This window comes from Argopecten irradians, chromosome 1 (assembly GCF_041381155.1).
Source record: "Argopecten irradians isolate NY chromosome 1, Ai_NY, whole genome shotgun sequence".
NCBI classification, from domain to species: Eukaryota; Metazoa; Mollusca; class Bivalvia; order Pectinida; family Pectinidae; genus Argopecten; species Argopecten irradians.
Window position 1 is genome coordinate 28,222,405 of NC_091134.1, and position 20,450 is coordinate 28,242,854.

The 20,450-nt window shown below is 36.4% G+C and overlaps 1 protein-coding gene across 1 annotated transcript; it reads left to right on the forward strand.

The window, feature by feature from the left end:
- The first annotated feature begins 320 nt into the window (after nt 1-320).
- Nucleotides 321-20,041, forward strand: LOC138323026 (pre-mRNA-splicing factor SPF27-like). The gene is made up of 8 exons (XM_069267349.1): nt 321-471; nt 2,757-2,849; nt 5,452-5,522; nt 11,656-11,757; nt 13,910-14,020; nt 16,924-17,004; nt 18,624-18,723; nt 19,318-20,041. The coding sequence occupies exons 1-8, from the start codon at nt 397-399 to the stop codon at nt 19,327-19,329; spliced, it is 645 nt and encodes a 214-aa protein (XP_069123450.1). The 5' UTR covers nt 321-396; the 3' UTR covers nt 19,330-20,041.
- Nucleotides 20,042-20,450: the final 409 nt, after the last annotated feature.

Consider the following 20,450-nt stretch of genomic DNA (forward strand, 5'->3'; position numbering starts at 1 on the left):
GATTTAGAAGAAATGTCTTAAAACTTTCGTTAAAAAAACACGACCGCTCATGAAATGGCAGCACGCGTCAGAAAGTAAGGCGGTAACCCTCGCACCCACATGCTACATCAAAGTGCTTTAGTAGTTTTCGTTGACCTGTTGGGCGATATTTGGCTTTAAAAACACACATATTTACACAAAACTCTCTTTTAAGGCAAAATATAGTTAAATTGAATAGTATTTATTATATGAAGTCACAAAACAGTGGTTTATTAGCTATTTACATGTAGTATTGGGTAGTATTTGGGTATTTAGCCGTGCCCCACTCGGACTCCTCGGATTTTTTCATAGTTCCGGAGGCAGAATACGAAACTAAAGGGTAAAGGTCAAAACAAATGTGTTCTTATTGAAGAAGACATGGCTGGAGAGGTTGTTGTTGACGCGTTACCGTATTACGACCAAGGTTATGATGAATCAGGCGTCAGAGAAGCGGTAAGTAATCACGAAAGTAATTGTCTGAAGATGAACTTTGCAAATATACCATCATTAATGAATTTAAGGAATCTAAATTAATTAGCCGAGTGGGAAAAAATGGAAAATGAAATTCCATCCTAAAAAATGTTTTGTATTAACATTAGGCCTACTGGTTCATTAGGGTAGAGAGATGACCACGTCTGACCACGTAATATCGATATAGAATTTCTATAGCCCTTTTGGAAAGCCCTTTTGGAATGCATATCCCTTGCTTGGTTTAGTAAGTCATGGGTTCTAAACTGCTACTAGCATTGACGATCTTTCCCTGGAAACTTAGAAATAACTAAATATACTTTCAATGAAGATGTTAATATGTTAAAACATATAAATATAACAGCTCAATTTCAAGCAATTGTATGAAACCAATCAATATGTGTACGTTTCCTTATTAAAATTGACCCAATTACTTTCGTTTTTCAGTCCATGCAATGTCTGCAACTAATTCGCCAGGCTCATTTAAATTTGTTATTATGTTATACAAACTATATTTATTGATTTCCCGAAGATAAGTACATGTAAGGTGGAAACATTTTAAATGTAATCGGACGGATCGCCAGGAAATATAGCCACATCTATCTCGTGCCCGCAAATGCACGTGTATCTATTCAATGTCGGAGGAAACGTAATGTTGTAGCATATACAATACAAAATGTAAAAAGTCATATGCAGTTTGCTTGACAGCTGGCGATATGTTATTACCGAAAGTACTAGTACTATGAACAACAACTTTTTTATTTTATAATCAATGACTAATTTTTTTGATTCAGAATTGTAGAAAATGTTAACTTAATCTGATTATTAGATGTAATATCAAAGCAATCTAGACTGTCCGACTCAAAGTTAAATGCGTCCGACTCTCAGGTTAGCTAGGTTCTTTATTTGCTCTGTATTGTATCATAAGTTAAAAAACGAGAGTATCTAAATGGAAATATGATGCAGAAAGTGTGCTCTCTCGGATGGTACCCATTAAATTATAGTGGTCTTCATATCTAGACGTACTACTGTCCTAAACACAGAGGGTGTCCGACTTACGATCACTTTACCCTATCAATCTCAAAATGTAAAACTCTAGGCAGCTATTACCTACACATGGCCACTGCCTTCAACATACTGACAAAGCCAAATACCTGGGCATTACTATCCACCAAGATCTGAAATGGGACTCCCATATTTTATAACAAATATATATATATATATATATTATATGCATGTAATAAAGCAAATGCATCATCAAAGTTGTATGGTCTATAACTTTTGCTCTTTTTGTCAATACTGTTGAAGTGTTATACATATTTTTCTCCGTCTGTCTGAGTTTTAAACTTTCTAATTTTACCACTTTTTATAAAGTTGCAGCACTTGAAGTATTTTTGATTATAAGTAAAAAATGTTTTTAACATGTACACGTGAAAAATAGGCTTGAAAGATGCCGAATCATTCCGAACTCTTCCGAACATCGTCGCGATAATCTCGAAGTAAAACGAGAGTTGTGAAACCAAGAGAAAATGTCAACAATTTTTCATAAACAAAAATGTGGTCGACCTTAACAGACTATATCTACAATGAAAATAATGCTAGCACATTACAATATTTGACACACACAATATTTTACGGTAATGTGTAAATTTGTTGTTTCAAATACTCAATCTGTGGACATATACCAGCATAATTTGCTCATATTAGCCAGAAGGAAAACGTAAACAAACACATGTCGTGTTGAACGTCACTCAGTCACGTGATACGATTCGGAATCTGACAAAACTTGAAGTCACTGAAAATGCCATGGCGATGATTGAAGGCGCTTTATTCAAAACCAGGAATATATGATACCAATGATCCAATTGCCATGCCTGGTTGGCATTTTGCGTTTGTACCCTGGTTAGTGTACCTATGATCTCGGCCAGCCCTGTGAAGGCCGCCATTTTTTGGGTGCGTTTGATTGCAAAGTCCGTTTCGATTGCACTGTACATGTAGTAATCTCGCAATCATTCAGGATACACAAGACTTTGTCAATAAACATGAACAAAAACTGTGGGACTTCGTCACTGAAACTGGGATGTGTCCACGGATGCAAACTATAATAAAATGATGGGTCCATGACTATTAGAGGAATGACAAGTGACTGTAACAATAAAGTATTATCTCTGTTAGATAAGTCTACAATAAAACTTACCACGTTTATAATCCACTCCAGAATCTATGTCAGGCTTCAACAATTGCCTGTATTAGAAAATTTTTATTTCCAGGCTATGGCTTTGGTGGAAGAAGAGACAAGAAGATACAGACCTACAAAGAATTACTTAGAGTATTTACCAACAACAAATATGTCTAATTTTGAGGTAAATATATTCTCATGGCTTATTATATTACAGTGGAACTTCCCAAAATGAAAATGGTTGGTGCATAGAATTTTGTCTGGTTTTAGAGAGGGTTCAGTTTGCAGAAATGAACCGAATATTGATCATTATGATCAGGATTTAATCGATCGGAAGAAGTTTTCTACACTATATATATACTGTAACCTATACATGTGCCTGTATGCCTAGTATTCGTTATAACCGACTGATATTATTGTTAATGTGAATTATGTTATCACAAAAGAGAGAATCAAATCATGTGTTTACTGTCGTGACTGCCTAACCTTTGACGAATAATGTGTAGTAGTTATCGCACGGTTGCAGTACTTGTTCGGTGTGTACTGGGGCTATATTTCGAATTTCTACAGTGATTAGTAAAGTAGGCGTGGCTTGTTATGCACTGTACATGTAGTAATCTTACAATCATTCAGGATACACGAGACTTTGTCAATAAACATGTACAAACTCGGTCGTATGTTTCCGAATAGTGTATCCACCAAAGATAGCATTCAGGATACGATACTGCATTATCATTACCAAGGACTTTCATATAAAGAACAAATAACCATACCCTGCCTCCACTTCTTTCCCGGCAGGGTATGAATTCCACCCCATTGCAATAGTGTTGCAAGCCTAGGTGTGATCCACATCAGGCACTTTGAGACAGATAAAAATATTTTTTCCGGGTAATATCCTTATGTAACTGTATTGTTCTGACAACTATGATCAATATTCAATTCATAAACCTTTCCATTATATTGTTTCATCAACTATTAGTGATAAAATCTAAGGCAAACATAATGCATGTATAATTCTGTTCAAATACGCGCCATATTTGATTAACGGGAAACCATGACGAAAATGAAACACTCAATCACCAGGTAAAATATATTTAAGCTTAAAAGTTTTAAAAAGCCAAAAAACTGTAGAATAAAACATGGTAAAACTGAACAAATGATAGTATTATTTAGAATTTAGCGAAAAAGAATTTTTTTAAAGTTCATGTTAAAAACTTATTGACATTGTATTTCTTTCGTAGTGAAAATTTGTAGGTCTACCATATATGGTACTAGTTGCCATATTTGGAGCACGAGACTTTTTAACGATAAGCATCATGGCGGCCAAGTGAGCCGTGTCGATGTGAGCCATTCAAAAGTGCTTCAAAATAAAATTTTGACATGTAGGTGGGTAATTATAAATAAATAATCATTTTATGTTTAAAAAGTTTGATATTTTTGAATTTAATTACAAAATTACATGACACATGTGAAATGTAACATTTTCACCGCTGGATGTTTTGCAACACTACGGTCAATGGGATGGAATCGTAGCTCTGACGACGACCATCTGTCAGAAATTTTTCTAAATATAGTCGGAGTACACACCGAACAACTACTGTAGCCGTAGATGACTACTACACAATATTCGTCAACGGTTAGGCAGTCACGACAGTAAAAGGAATGGATTACAACAATCTTGACTTTGTTACCACTTACAAACGTATAGTTAGTTGTGTGAATGTTCTTGAGGATGTTTTCGTTTGCACTAACCTATATATAGCTACATACGGCTGATCACTTCCGGTTACGTAAAGAATCAAATGAAATATGGTCTAATTACACAATGATCAGTCGATGCTGGTCATTATATGACATGGTCATTTCTAAAATAATACATGTCTTCTGCTTCTTCATACAGAGAATTTATGTTATCCAACAACTACATAACCCGAGTGAGCTCTCAAAATTGAATTTCGAAACTTTCCGTGGGTAAACTTTTCCTTTAAATCGCTACTAGTCAAAGAGTTTTGAATGGATTTTAACCAAATTTGGCCAGAAACATCTTTAGTGGAAGGGGAACAGATTTGTATAAATGGTGACTCTGACCCCCTTGGAGCCTGAGGGGCGGGGCCCAATAAGAAAAATAGAGGAAAATTCCTTCAAAACGCTACTGATTATAAGGTTCGTATTGGATTTTGACCAAATTTGGCCAGAAACATTCGTAAGGAAATGGGAATAGATTTAGTATAAATTGTGACTCTGACCCCACTGGGGCATGAGGGGCGGGGGCTAATAGAGGAAATAAAGGAAAATTCCTTCAAAATGCTACTTGTGATAAAGTTTTGATTGGATTTTGACCAAATTTAGCCAGAAACATTCTTAGGGGAAGGGAAACAGAGTTTGTATAAATTGTGACTCTGACCCCCCTGGGGCAGGATGGACGAGGCTCAATAGGGGACATTTTGATAATTCTTTAAAACGCTACTTGTCATGAAGTTTCAAAAGAATTTCAACAGAATTTGTTCTAAAATATCTTAATGGGAAGGGGAACAGATTTTGTACGATTGGTGACTCTGTGACCCCCCTGGGGCCTGAGGGGCGGTAACCCAATAGGGGAAATAAAGGAAAATTCCTTCAAAAAGCTACTTATCATAAAGTTCTCATTGGATTTGACCAAATTAGGCAAGAAACATTCTTAGGGGAAGGGGAACAGATTTTGTATAAATGGTGACTCTGACTCCCCTGGCCCCTTTCATTTTGTAACAGTTTTAATGTAAATGTTTTCTATCTGTATTTACTTTCAGACTGAGATAATGAAAAATGAATTTGAAAGGCTTCAATCACGACTTCCTATGGATATGTTAAATATGAAAAGGTAAGAACCATAAAGACTTCTCTGTTCTGTTTTTAGGTCATCTGATCTGAAGGGTCCATCGTTGTCTGCTGTTTGCTGTGTGAAAACTATTCATATTTTGTACTCTTTCAGTTCTACCAGAACAATTTAGCTGCAACTTGCCCGAAATCATTCTGACATTGTCCCGCATAAGCTTATGCCATGGCGCAGCATCCTAGGTCCGTCCGTCTGTCAAAACTTCCTTTCAATTACTACTAGACATATATATATATATAGAGAGAGGAGCAGAAGGAGCAGGGGCCAATAGGGAAAATAGAGGTAAATCCTTTTTATCCTGCAACTGCCCCACATACCGACGGATAACTACTGCCGGATAAACTTGTGCTTTATCCGTCAATACAAAATGCTTTATCCCTCAATATAGTCACGTGAATTTGTTCCATATCTGACGGAATTTTTTCTTAACTTGACCCTGAACTTTAACCCTCTGGATATGAAACTTCATTCAGACCCGCTAAAAAGTGACGTCACATTCATCGGAATGACGTCTTTTTTACAATATCTTTTTATCGCTACAATGTCCAAGAGTTCAGGAGCCATAGAATGTAAACAATTAATAGCATCACACATACAATTGGTGTATGGAAGGCTCCGAACACCGAAACTGAGATTTACATCATTGGATTATGACCCCACGGGGGAGCAGAGAGGGGCGGGGGACCATTAGTGGGAATTATGAGGTAAAGTTCTTTAAAACTCGATACTTGTCCTTGAGTTTCTTGCCTGGATTTTAACAACAAATCAGCCACTCAACTTATCTGGGAGGAGAGGGAAAATAACTTAGTCAGAAATTTTGGATCTGACCCACCTGGGCAGGAGGGGGTGGTCGGAGGCCCAATATGGGAAATAGAGGGAAAAGTTCATTAATTCGATAACTTGTCCTATGAGTTCTTGCTATACAGATTAGAATAACTTAATTGAGCTCACTATATACCTCCTTGGTGTGTAGGGGTCACTGAACTTGCGTTTAAATCTTTTGGCTCTGATTCAACGCAGGGGGCACTCGACGGGGCCGGGGCACCTCAAACGGGGAAAAAGAGGTTAAAATCCCTTAAGAGTCGCTACTAGATATTAGAGTTCCTGAATGGTATGTTAACAAATTTGGCCACCAATAATTACTGGAGGGAAGGGGATCTGAAAACTTGTAATAACATAATTTGGATATGGTCCAGCGGGGCAAGATGGGTCGAGAGGTGAACAATTGGGGAAAATAGAGGTTAATACCTCAACATTCGCGACTTGCGTGTTAATCACCTTTATTTCGATAATTTTCTTAGAGTTTCTGCTCGAAATGTTAAATAACATTTTGCGCACACATTCACCCTGGGTGGAATGGGGAACAGTACTTGCTGTTATATTTTAGGGCCTCTGACACCCTGGGGAGGGCATGAGAGGTGGGCCCATTAAGCATTTGAACTAGAAGGTACCAACATCCTTTGAATCGCTACTAGTCATAGATTTCTGCATGGAATGTAACCAAATTTGGCCACAAAACACTCCTTGGGGGAAGGGGAACAGAACTTGTATAAATTTTTGGCTCTGGGCCCCCTGGGGGCAGGACGGGTGTGGCCCAATAGGGAAAATTAGAGGTAAATTCTATTAATCGCTACTTGTCCTAGAGTTCCTGCATGGATTGTAACTAAATTTGGCCACAAACATCCTTTGGGGAAGGGGAACAGAACTTGTAATCAAATTTTGGCTCTCTGACCACCCCGGGGGCAGGAGAGGGGGGGGGCCACAATAGGGGAAATAGAGTGGTAAATCCATTAAATCGCTACTTGTCATAGAGTTCTGTATTGGATTGTAACTAAATTTGGCCACCAAACATCCTGGTGTGGATGGGTACACCCGACCATTGTAGTATAAATTTAGCCTCAGACACTCATGGGGGCAGGAGACGGTGGGCCACCCAATAGCTAGGTAATAGAGGTATACATTCCTTTTGTAACGCTACTAGTCAATAGATCTTCAGCCTGGAATATAACCAAATTTGTGTGCCATCAAACCCAAGATCCTTGGCGGGGATGGGTAACACGTTCTTGTATAAAATTTTCGGCTTCTAGCCCCCCCCCCGGGGCATGGACGGGTTGTGTGTGACCATTAGGGGTAATTAAAAGGTACTATCCTCCTAAAATCGTCTACTTGTTCTCCTAAAGTTATGCTATGCATGAATTGTGTCCAAAAATCTGTGGCCATAAAAATCCTCATTGGTGGGAAGGATAACCGATAACTTTGGCATCATGACCACACCTGGGGCGCAGGGTGGGTGGTCCCACAATTGGTGGACTTAAAGGTTTTTATATTACACATTCCTTACAGAACAGAAACAATGACACCATGCTATTCCGAACATTACTTGAGCATTACAAACCAGGTGAGGTCGTCTCTAATATATATCCCTCTGGGTCTCTTGTTTTATACCAATTCACAAATCTCGTTTTGGAGGACGCAGCCGTCTTTTTACTTGTGCCGCCTTTAACTAAAGTAAAATTCACTGTATTGAGTTATTTCTTGATGGGGGGACATTAACGTTTGTATAGTAGTAATTATTTCCCTATTGTTTTAGTCATCTTACACACCGAATACGATATACTGATACTGAAAACAGTGCACGAACTTGCCGCATTTAATTTTTCACTACGGGTAAGTAAAAACTGAGTACACTCTTAATTCGGTTTTTCATTTACGTGAAATCAACACCTCTTACATCTCAAAGAAGACCTCTCCACTTTGAGGCCAAACACAAAGTAAAGATAACTGGCATTTTAGCTTTCTTGTTTATGAATGTATGAGATGGTTGCTTGCTGGACATTAAACATATTACATGGTAAGGTTTATTACTAAACAAAGATGTTTATTTAGCGTGTGCTCGCCACAGGAATGCCGTGATATGATCTTGGCGACAGCCTTGTCAACTAGGCATTTTCCCAAAGTCACCACCTCAAAATACACCCTGTTGTCTTGTATAGATAATCCCACCATGTATTCTCATATAAATCTCCAAGTCATAGAGTTTATTTCTCATGATCATTTGTAATCCAAATTTAAAGAAAAGTAAACAAGCCTCTTTTGAACGGATAATCAGAATATTGCCTCGATTTTGGCTTCAACATACCCCCCACCTCAACCAACCCACCTGCGCAGAGAGAGATGAGTGGGATCCACCTATATGGGAAAATTGTGGTTAGACCATTTTTAGGTCGACTAAGTGTACCTATATGTTCTGAATCAGTTTATAAAGAAAGGTGTAAAATAATGGATGCAGATCAGCTTATTAGCAGTTCATGACATCTAATTCCAAATGAGTAGCACTAATCATGTTACTTGTAATGAGATAGGGCTTATTGATATGAGATGGTTTTTATATAAATAAAAAAGAATTTTCATCTCTGTTACCACACACAAAATTAAGTTTCCATCATTTAGTCCACCATTTTACGACACTGGGGCAGCGAGGCCATTAAGATCTATCTTCCCTAGCTTCAATTGAAGTGCTGTGTCGCTTATTAACTCTTAAAATACAAGGACAATAACCGCTGTACCTAAACACATCATTTTTCAAACTATCAATTATTGTTTGGTTATTTTCTTAGTTTTCAGCAAAAATTTTAAACGATTACAGATTTTAATTGCTCGTTCACATAGAACAAACTGACGGATAACTCGTGATTCTACTTTTTGAATTTTTCATCAGTTGTCTGAGCTGAACTTCACAAACACAATATTTAACAAAAACTACAAAAGATATTTTGTCTATAATGTTTAATCAATCAGGACTTAAACAATGCAAATATGAATTTTTACCCTTGTGAAAACCCCTCCTTTGGCCAGAAAAAAAGTTGTTTTTGGTGATTTACACATTTTTGAACGATGGAAAAAATTGAAACCAAATATAGCATTAAAACATCAAGTCATGTTTTTTTAGCATAAAATATGAACCTTAATTTAGTTAATGAACATATAATTTTATGTTCTTGATTAGTTCATGAATTAAAAAAAAGTTCATGACAATCTTCTCATGGTCATAAACAGTTCATGGAAAAATATATTTAGAGATTATGTAACTTCATGGACATTGGTTCATGAAACTTTGTAACGAAAAATTTAACAAACAATTCATGAACATGAAGAGGCCTCTGAGAGTACAGGAGAACAAATTTTGTATAAAGGAGCTCTGACCCCCTGGAGCAGAAAGAGTGGGGGCCCAATAGGGAATTTAGAGGTAAATCTTAAATTCCTTCAGAAAATTAAAGAAACAATGATCCTGTATTCAGAACATTACTTGGCATTTACAAACCACTGGTCAGCGACATAGGCTCTCTGGCCCTCTTGTTAATTTTTGGGTTGATCTGAAATCTAAGATGGTCGCCACAGCCTTCAACATTAAAACACATCTTGAAAATGGTCTCGATTAAGTTCTACCAAGCTCAAGTTCTGAGAATTTGATAACAATGGCACTTTCGTTCATATCTTCTACTTCTAAAATGATATTTAAAACATGGCTTGTGAGATGTCATCTATTGTTATAGCTTGAGGTATAGTACGGGTGCAAAAGTACTACTATTATCACTACTTTTTTTTTTACTGTGGATTAGTTAACCCTTTTCCTGTGAAACTATTCCTTCAGGGATTAGGTAACTCTTACAAAGTTGAAGGTAAATGTTAGAGACTTTTTGAACATGGGACATAGAATGTAGTCAGAAATACATCCTCATTTTATTAAATCCACAGAGAAAATGAATCTCCGCAAATTATGATTCGATATGACTTATGTTTGATAGAGTATCATACTATATGTTTAAATTTATTCTGTTCCGCGAAAGTTATTTCCACGAACTTTCGCAAAATTAAAAGTTTGTTTACAGTAAACTCAGATACTTCAACTTGTCAATGTTATCGTGATGTATTTTCATAATACTTCCATCACTTCATTCCATATTTTTCAATGTCAGATCTTGGTTTTCGGGGGCAAGTTGCAGCTAAATAGTTCTGGTAGAAACTGAAAGAGTCAAAATATGAATAGTTTAACACATAGCAAACAGCAGACAACGATGGAACCCTTCAGATCAGATTACCTAACCAAGAGATCCCAGAGGGATCATCTTGCTGCCCATCTAAGAACGATCTTTGTATATTTCATCATTTCTTCACAGCACTGTATCCATAACCAGAAAAGAATTCACTTTAACAAATCCAGAAGAGAGACGATTAAGATTAAAATTCATGAGGACAGTTGCTGAATTTCTCTGCCCACAATGAAATAACAGATACTTGACATGATTTTTCCATATTTCGTATATCCAAATCACTTCACATTCTATAAAAGTGGCATCTATCAAACTTTACATCCCAACAACTTTCATGAAAGATAATAATTCAGAAGGAATACTTTCAAAAAACACGCTCTTCTGCCACATGATTTCACTTTTTGTGTGTACATGGACCGGTAGTATCATGATCCAAAATATTGGGGAATATTTTGTGGATTTTTTTTTTTTCTCACTAAATTTTGATTAGCTCCCTAGGGCCTGTGTTGCATGTGAAAAGATTTTTGCCCAAACACTTCAAATTTATATCCAAAAATCATCACTACTGTGTTAAATCTGGATACAGAGCTACATATTTATGATCCTCCATGTTGAACCGTGAAAACTAAGCTGAGTAAATTGTTTCAGTGTGAGTACCATATTGTACCTGTGCATGAGATCCGTCTTTCAATAAAAAACATGCAAATCATGAAAATGAACCATGAATAGGTAACAAGTTTAAATATGTAGGTAGTGTTTACCTGGAGCTTTGGAATAGTTAAATCGAATACCCAGTGTAATAGTGGAAAGTAACCAGAGACATGAGAGTGCCATGTTTTAAGTATGAGAAAACACCTCATGGGCCTCAAATTGTAATTCATTATCTTGACCGATCCACAGCGTTCGATGTATCTCCTATGCGTATAAAGTAATACACAATTTTGTGACAATTGAATGGAGTAAAACCAGGATATGATGGTCCTGTGGGCTTCTTTTGTTATGATAAAATCAATTCATGCTTTGTTCATGTTGTATGTGAAATAAAAACTTTTTTTTTCCTTTCTAAGGTATGAATTACCACAGCCTACAGCTGGTAAGATGACAGATGTGTCAGCTTGGACAGAATGTGTAGAGAACTCTCAGGCGCAGCTCGAGCATCAAAGTCTTAGGTTGGTTATTTCTGTACTAAATAAGACTAGATCATTTACTAACATGACTTGTAATAAACATGTTAGTAAGATATATATTATTTTGATAAGTGTTTAGATGAACTATCTAATCCTACATATTATCTTACAGTTAATCAAGGTGTGGATGTTCTCTTTTACAAATATAGTTCTTTTTGTGTATCAGAATTTAGAAATGTGATTTTAACTCTTCAAAATTATTGATTGCAAAAGATATGTGCATATTCTGTCCAGATTAATAGGATCCACTTGAATATTTCCCTTTGATCTCACCGGGAGTTTTGACTGCAATCTCACCAGAAAAAAGACCAGGATCCCAGCGAGAAATGACCAGGAAATCTTGGTTGATTTGGCGTAAAAATGGTCATTTCTCGAGGGATATTTGACAAAATTCAAGTGGTTCCTTTCAATCGCTTGACAGGAGACTGAACATATCTTTTATACTATTGATCAATTTACAATATTAATCATATAATAATTTTGCTTCTCAACAAACAAATGAAGTTTGATATTTGTATTTAGTAATATTTTAAACAAAGAATTCTACATTATTATCACATCAATCCTACAATAGACAATTAATAAAATGATTTTTTAGCTCACCTGGCCCGGAGAGCAGGTGAGCTTATGTTCATGGTGCATCGTCCGTCGTCCTTCCGTCAACAATTTCCTTTAAATCCGCTACTTGTCTACTTGTAATAGAGTTCTGCATGGGTTGTAAAGAAATTTGGCCAGGAACATCCTTTTGGGAAGGGGAACAGAGTTTGTATAAATTTTGGCTCTGACCCCCCAGGGTTGGGAGGGGAGGGGTCCAATAGGGGAAATAGTGGTAAATTCTTTAAATCGCTACTAGTCATAGAGTTCTGCATGGATTGCAACCAAAGGACTAGGTATAGTAAGGGTCTTTTTTGGCCTCCTATTTTTGAAATTCTGTTATTTTAAGATGTTAATCTTGCATTTCAAATGTTAACTATATACCTGACATATTTGATAGTGCTATTATGTAATATAGCAGTTCTAGTTGCCATGGCAACCATTTTTATTATACATAAATTATGCAAAATGTGAAAATTTCATCAAAATTGGCCTTTTTATGCAGATCATCTAGTTAACATAGAGCACATTCTAGAACAATCTTCATATTTCTCAAAATGATGTATTCTTCGTTTCTGGTAATTCCCTTAAAATATAAAGTCTGTTCTAGGTTGTGCTCTATTGCTTTTAAAAGAAAAACTATCAAAAAATATGCCAAAATTGACCTAATTATCAAATTTGCATAATTTATGCAAAGTTACCATGGTTATATAGCAAAAACATACTTTCTGTAAACAAAAATATCAATAAGTTTTTATCAGGGGCGTATTCAATTTTTCAAACACAGCAACTTAATTTCTAAATACTTAATTTGAAATTTGGTAGATTTAGGGGCCAAAAAGAGCCATCACCATATGTAGTCCTTTGACCAAAAATATCCTTTGGGGAAGGGTAACCGAGTTTGTATAAATTAAGGCTCTGAACCCCCAGGGGCAGGAAAGGCGGGGCCCAATAGGGGAAATAAAGGTAAATTCTTTAAATCGTTACTTGTCATAGAGTTCTGCATGGATTGTAACCAAATTTGGCCAGTATCATCCTTGGGCAAAGGGGAACAGAGTTTGTATAAATTTTGGCTCTGACCCCCTGATGCAGAAAGAGTGGGGCCCAATAGGGAAATTAGAATTGAATGTTTAAATTTCTTCAGAAAATAAGCAATGATCCTGTATTCAGAACATTACTTGGCATTACAAACCAGATGAGCGATACAGGCCCTCTGGGCCCCTTGTTAGGTATTTTAATCAAAGAGTCAGGATGACCTATAATCATCATGCTCCATCTTGTGATCCTGTCTGTCACGCGCCATGTGTAAAACCTGATATACTAGGATGAATGGCTACAAAGTTTAAATGTATTCAAGTAACTTTTACCTACTTTTAAAGTCAAAATCATCAAATATTTTGGAAACTTACTTTGGAAGCTTCAATTAAGGAATTTGTTGTATCATATAACTATGCTAGCCACTACTGTATACTGTAACTGTTCTTTTGTGTGAATAGTCAGATGAACAATAAAGCCCTTCGACCACTTGTTCTTTTGATAGGATTATGAACTTGGAGCTAATATCAGAATTTGGATCCCATACTTGGAAGAACTACAACAATGTCCTTGTTCAGATGTTGGACTCTGCTCAAAAACATTTACAGGAACTAAGGTAACACCTTTAAACAGTCAGCCTAAACGATGTAACGTTCTCCATTTGGCCACTGTTTTAGAGACACAAGGAAAAGTGTTGGTATAGGAGAACAATGGTAAACCAATCATAGTCAGTTCCATAATAATTTTACCTGTGCTTACCTGTGTTCGTTTACCTGAGCTACCCAGGGTTCACCCAGTGGTCGCCAATGACATATTTTGCGAAAAAAATATTTCATTGGCGATAAAATTATGATTTTGGCCATTTTTTTGGCGACAGAAAAATCGGCCATTCAAAACTTGAAGCCATGTGTTCATCCATAATATCATAAGTTGTACAGGTAGAAATTGATCTTATCCAGGTAAATCAGAGTCCAGGTTGTTTGTTAATTAGTGTCATGACTTGGAAAGCTAGCATGAAAGCTAGCTGTCAAATACCAGATGCAGTGACCCATATCGGTGTGTTTACACAACACTGCTACTCTACCGGTGATGGTCTAGCCGTTCACTTGGAAGCTTGTTACAGCTTGGTAAACTCAGTTGATAAATAAATCATCACAAAGAACAAAACAAGATGTGAAAATCATTGTCACATATGTCAATCAAAACCATTTTACTTACATGCCTTTCAATGCAAAGCAAACAAGACCGACTGAGCATATGGCTCATCAGCCGCCATTTTACGTCCGTCCATAGTCGTCCGTCCGTCAACATTTCCTTCAAATCGCTACTAGTCCTAAAGTTCTGCATGGATTCTAACCAAATTTGGCCAGAAACACCCTTGGGGGAAGGGGAACAGAGTGTGTATTAATTTTGGCTCTGACCTCCCCCCCCCCCCCCCCCCCCCCCACGGGCAGGAGGGGCGGGGCAAAATAGGGGAAATAGAGGTAAAGCCTTTAAATTGCTACTAGTCATAGAGTTCTGCATGGAATGTAACCAAATTTGGCCAGAAATATTGATCCTTGGGGGAAGGGGAACAGAGTTTGTGTAAATTTTGGCTCTGACCCCCCAGGGGAGGAGTGTCGGGGCCCAATTTGAGAAATAGAGGTAAATACTTTAAATCGCTACTTGTTATATAGTTCCTCATGGAATGTAAACAAATTTGTCCAGAAACACCCTTTGGGGAAGGGGAACAGAGTTTGTTTTAATTTTGGCTTTGACCCCCCTGGGGGCAGGAGGGGCGGGGCCCAATATGGGAAATAGAGCTAAATCCTTTAAATTGCTACTAGTGAGAGTTCTGCATGGAATGTAACCAAATTTGGCCAGAAACATCCTTGGGGGAAGGGGAATAGAGTTTGTATAAATTTTAGCTCTGATCCCACGGAACCAAAAGGGGTCAATTTGGCTATTTCCATAAAAACAACTTCTTCTCTGAAACTAAGCATGGGATAGCACACATAATGCAATGATAACATCCTTATAGGGTAGAAATTCAAAATTGTACAAATGATTGGGCTGATCCCCCGGGGGCTCGAGGGCGGGGTCAAAAGGGGCCAATTTGTCTATTTCCATATAAACGACTTCTTCTCTGAAACTAAGCATGGGATAGCACTCATAATGCAATATTAGCATCCTTATAGGGTGGGGATTCAAAATTGTACAAATGATTGGGCTGATCCCCCGGGGCCTAATTATAAGGGGCATGGTCAAAAGGGGCCAATTTAGCTATTTCCATATAAATTACTTTTTCTCTGAAACTAAGCATGGCAAAGCACCCATAATGCAATGGTAGCATCCTTATAGTGTTGGGATTCAAAATTGTACAAATGATTGGGCTGACCCCCCGTGGCCAGAGGGGTGGGGTCAAAAGGGGTCAATTTGGCTGTTACCATATCAACAACTTTTCTGCAACTAAGCATGGGATAGCCCTCATAATGCAATGGTAGCATCCTTATATGGTGGGGATTCAAAATTGTAAAAGTGATAGGGCTGAGGCCTTAGGCGCGGGGCCAAAAAGGTTAATTAGGTTACTTGTTATTTCATATAAATTACTTCCTCTCTGAAAAAATGCATTGGGTAGCATATTTATATTTGTATGGTATTATCAATAGCATCATTATATGGTTGGGATTCAAAATTAAACCTCCCCCCCCCCCCCCATAAAATTTACATGGGCAACATTATCATTATACCCTCATAACCTCAACAAAATAAAAATAAATGTATAGTTAAAGGTAGAAAAGCAGAGAAAAGTTCCCTCTTTCCTTTGTCAGACGTAGATCATTTGTTGGGCGCCAATATCACAGAAAACATCCCTCTGGGATCTCTTCTCATACCTTGAACACAAACTTTGTCTGAGAATAATTTGTGGCGAACTTTTACTCAAAGTTGAATAATTTCTCAATTTTGAAAAAAGTCCTAGACTTGAGTAAACAATTCTATCTGACCCTGATATTGGGCGGGTGACATGCTGGGATGAAGGGCTACCAAATTTGTTCAAATGAATGACCTTGACCTTCATTCAAGGTTACAGAGGTATGACAAGAAGACTAGAGACCTCATATTGGGCCTGTAGAATGCTGGGATGAAGGGCTAATAAATCCTTTGTTCAAATGAATTACTTTGACCGCCATATGTGATAGTAAATTATTTAAAATCCTCCTTCTTTTAGGGATGTATATTTAATTTGGTCTGAAGCTTCTTAGAGTGACGGGAACCAATTTTGAATAAACGGCTGTTCTTGTCCCCCAGGGGCCTAGATGGCTGGACCAAATCCTTCTGTTGGAATGAATAGATTAAGTTTAAATCTAAAATCTTCAAGAAACTTGTGTTCTTGGCCTAGAACAGATGAGTGATACAGGCCCAATGGTCATCTTGTTCTCAATAAGAAGTATAAATTGTAGATTATAAAATTATATTCCTTTTAATGTGTATGAGCAATATCATATTAATTCATCACATTTAAAACTTTATTTTCTGTAGAAAAAAAATCCAGGAGATCAATTGGCAAAGGAAAACTGAGCAGACTCATGCTGGGAAAGATCTGAAAGAACTTGAAGCAAGGTATATTTCACATTTGTCTATAGTTAAAAAAGAATTGATCAGATCAAACCTTGTGTAATTTTACATGTCAGTCGGATATATGTGGTACTTAATTTGCTTGTGTTATCGGGTCGATGATATGATATGTGGTGTAACTTAACATATCCAGCATTTTACCATATATTTATAAGTCGTAAAGGTCTCTGACTTCCCAGGGGCAGGAGGGGCGGGGCCCAATATGGGAAATAGAGCTAAATCCTTTAAATTGCTACTAGTCATATAGTTCTGCATGGATTCTAACCAAATGTAACCAGAAAATTCTTGTAACCAGAAAATTCTTGGGGGAAGGGGAACAGCTTTTGTATACATTTTGGCTCCAACCCAACCCAAACCCCATTGACATTACAAACAAGGTGAGCGATACAGGCCCTCTTGGCCTCTTGTTACTCAAGATATTAACACATCATTGTGAGTGCATCTTATTTGTTATTTATTTACAGTACAAGTTTACAGACAGTTTTAGTTATTCTAATTGATCGATAATCATTACCGTACTTCAGAGATCGATCGTATGTACACAGAGGGTTAAGTGGGTACATGGGCCTAACTTTCAGGTGCGACTTATGTGTGTACAAAAACTGAAACAATCGTAAAAAAGGCCTTTGCGACTTATACATAGGTGCGACTTATTGTACGGAAAATACTGTATATATAATCTATTAACGGTATTAACCTAACAGTACTTTAAGTATATGATTTCTATATCTTGTTAATTCGTAGGTTGTAGATATATGGTAGTGTGTATATGTAGAAGTGTAGATGTAGAACTCAAACGCAGACTGATAGCTGGTAGTTTATTAGAGTGTTAGGAGTCAACTGGCCTTACATGGTAACAACCGTACTTTATGTAGACTTAAATATTGGTTGTAAAATTCATTTTGAATGATACATATGTATGTTGTTATTTACAATGTTATTAAAGTCTTTATAATATGGTTTATAAATATATTTTGATTTTGGAAATTCATTTGATTTCATTCTATTTTTCTGTCTATGCTGCGTTGTATTTGCAGTAATTAGATAGAAAGTATTCATGGCTGTTAACATGCCAATGAGATAGAGATTCTGCAACTGAGTAAACTCAAATTTGACTGGTAACATTTGTATGCTATGTGATGGGACAGATGACAATTGTGAGAGTTTTTTTGTTACTTAATTAACCATTTGAGCGAAATGAAGGATTTATAAGTGAGAAGGAATTGTCACTGTCTCTATACACTACTAAACACCACACGAGACTTCTATGAAGTGGGAATAATAAAAAAATTTCTCAACGAGTACTTGTCTTATTGAGTCAAAAGAAATAAATTTCACAAAGTTAAGTCCTTGTTTTAAGGATGGAAGATTTAGAAGAAATGTGTTAAATTTCATTTAAAAAATAAGCGGGAAATCAGTCTTCGCCCAATGTCATGGTCAGTGCACAAACACAAAAGCACTCACAACGTATTCGTCTAAAACCCTGAGTGACAAATCCTTCTCACTTATAAATCCTTAGCAACATGATAAAGGCCCTTTGGGCCTCTTGTGTATAGAATAAAATGTATCTAAGGATCTAAATATCACTGAATTTTTGTCCACAGCTGGGTAGGGCTTGTCAGCAAAAACTATGAAATAGAAAGAGCTTGTGTGGAACTGGAGAAAGAGATTAATGACATGGAAAAAAGAAACAAAAGCAAAAAGGTAAACTTATTTTATGATTATTCCTCATAAAACAAAAAATGTAAACTTATTCTACATACCATATTTGACCAAATAAGCGCTTTGGACGCTTAAAATTGAAGGAAATAAGGGGGCGCTTAATGGAAACAAATTTGGACTAGCCTTTCATAAAATTATTCTACAAAGTAAGCCATAAATCAGTTGGCAAAAGACATCAGTAAGGAAACCAACACAGTTTTAATATTTTCAATCTGCATTTGATTCAAAGTAAAGGAAATTGAAGCTTAAATAATTGGGAGGGCCTCTTATAGGGATGGGAGCACTTATTGGGTCGAATACAATACAATAAAATAACCTTATTTTATGATTATTTTACATCAAAAAAGAAAAAAAAGGCCCTTGTTAAATGAGACAGCTTCATGTTGACTGAATCCATAACTGCAATACAGGTTCTAAGTAAGATAAGTGTTTAAATGAAACCAGTTTTGAAATTAATTAGAATTTCGAAGTAATGGATATTTGGCTATACTCTACAATTACTATAGATTTATTGGATCCATCATTCAGTTGACTGATATAGAACATATTTAATACAATTCATGTTGTTTTTCCCAGTCAAAGAGATGAAAGAAGTCTTCAAATACATCTGGATTACCAACCAACAGTGTAATTTCCTAGAAGATATCGAAGACAAGACTTGAATCAGTTGTCACAGGATAGCCATGCTGAAAAACATGTTAAATGTGCTCTTGATATATACTACTGGTCAAACCAACCATTGATGTACCTTTACATATCGATGAAAAATACAACCATTAATTATGGCCCCTTTTAATCCCCATGAAATGACCATATGTAATATCAATGGCCTTTTATTTGAGGGTGTTGAAAATGATAGATTAGTTTGATGGCAATTAAATAATTGAAAAGTGATAGCCATTACTTTTAAGTTCTCTAATTGAATGGCAATGAACTATATCAATGGTCATTACTAAAACTAATTTTAATGGTAATTACTTCACCAGAAGATAACCACAGTTCTCCAATTGAATGGCAATGAACTATATCAATGGTCATTAATAAAACTTATTTTAATGGTAATTACTTTACCAGAAGATAACCACAAATGGCCATTAATTAGTTTTAAAGCATGGCCATTACATATACACAACATTAATTACGGTCCCTTTCAATGGTCATTGTTTTCTGAAGGAAATACTCATGGGCATTTAACCTAAAATACCAACTTCTGATTATGGCCATTACAATTTGATGTTGTATATATACATTTATTGTAGATTTATGAGAGGAAAATCAATAAAAATGATATCAGATGCTGCAGCAGTGTTACGTTTATCAATTTGTTACAAGACAGGGTCATGTAAGGATGTGTAGTCCACAAAGTTTCATTAAGCTCGGTTTATATGTATTTACTCAAGATATCATGTTCACAAGGTTCAATTATTATTATTAGAGCAAAGGGCAATAACTCCTTAAATAACTGTTGAATCAAGCTCATTATCAAACTTGTCTGAGATATTTCCAGTGTTAGTCTACATACAAAGTGTCATTAAGCTTGGTTTATATTTATTCAAGTTATCGCTTTTACAAGATCCAATAATAATTATTAGAGCAAAGGGAAATAACTCCTCAAATTACTTTCGAATCAAGCTGATTTTCGAACTTGTCGGAGATCTTTTCATTTTTAGTCTACATACAAAGTTTCATTAAGATCGGTTTATATTTAC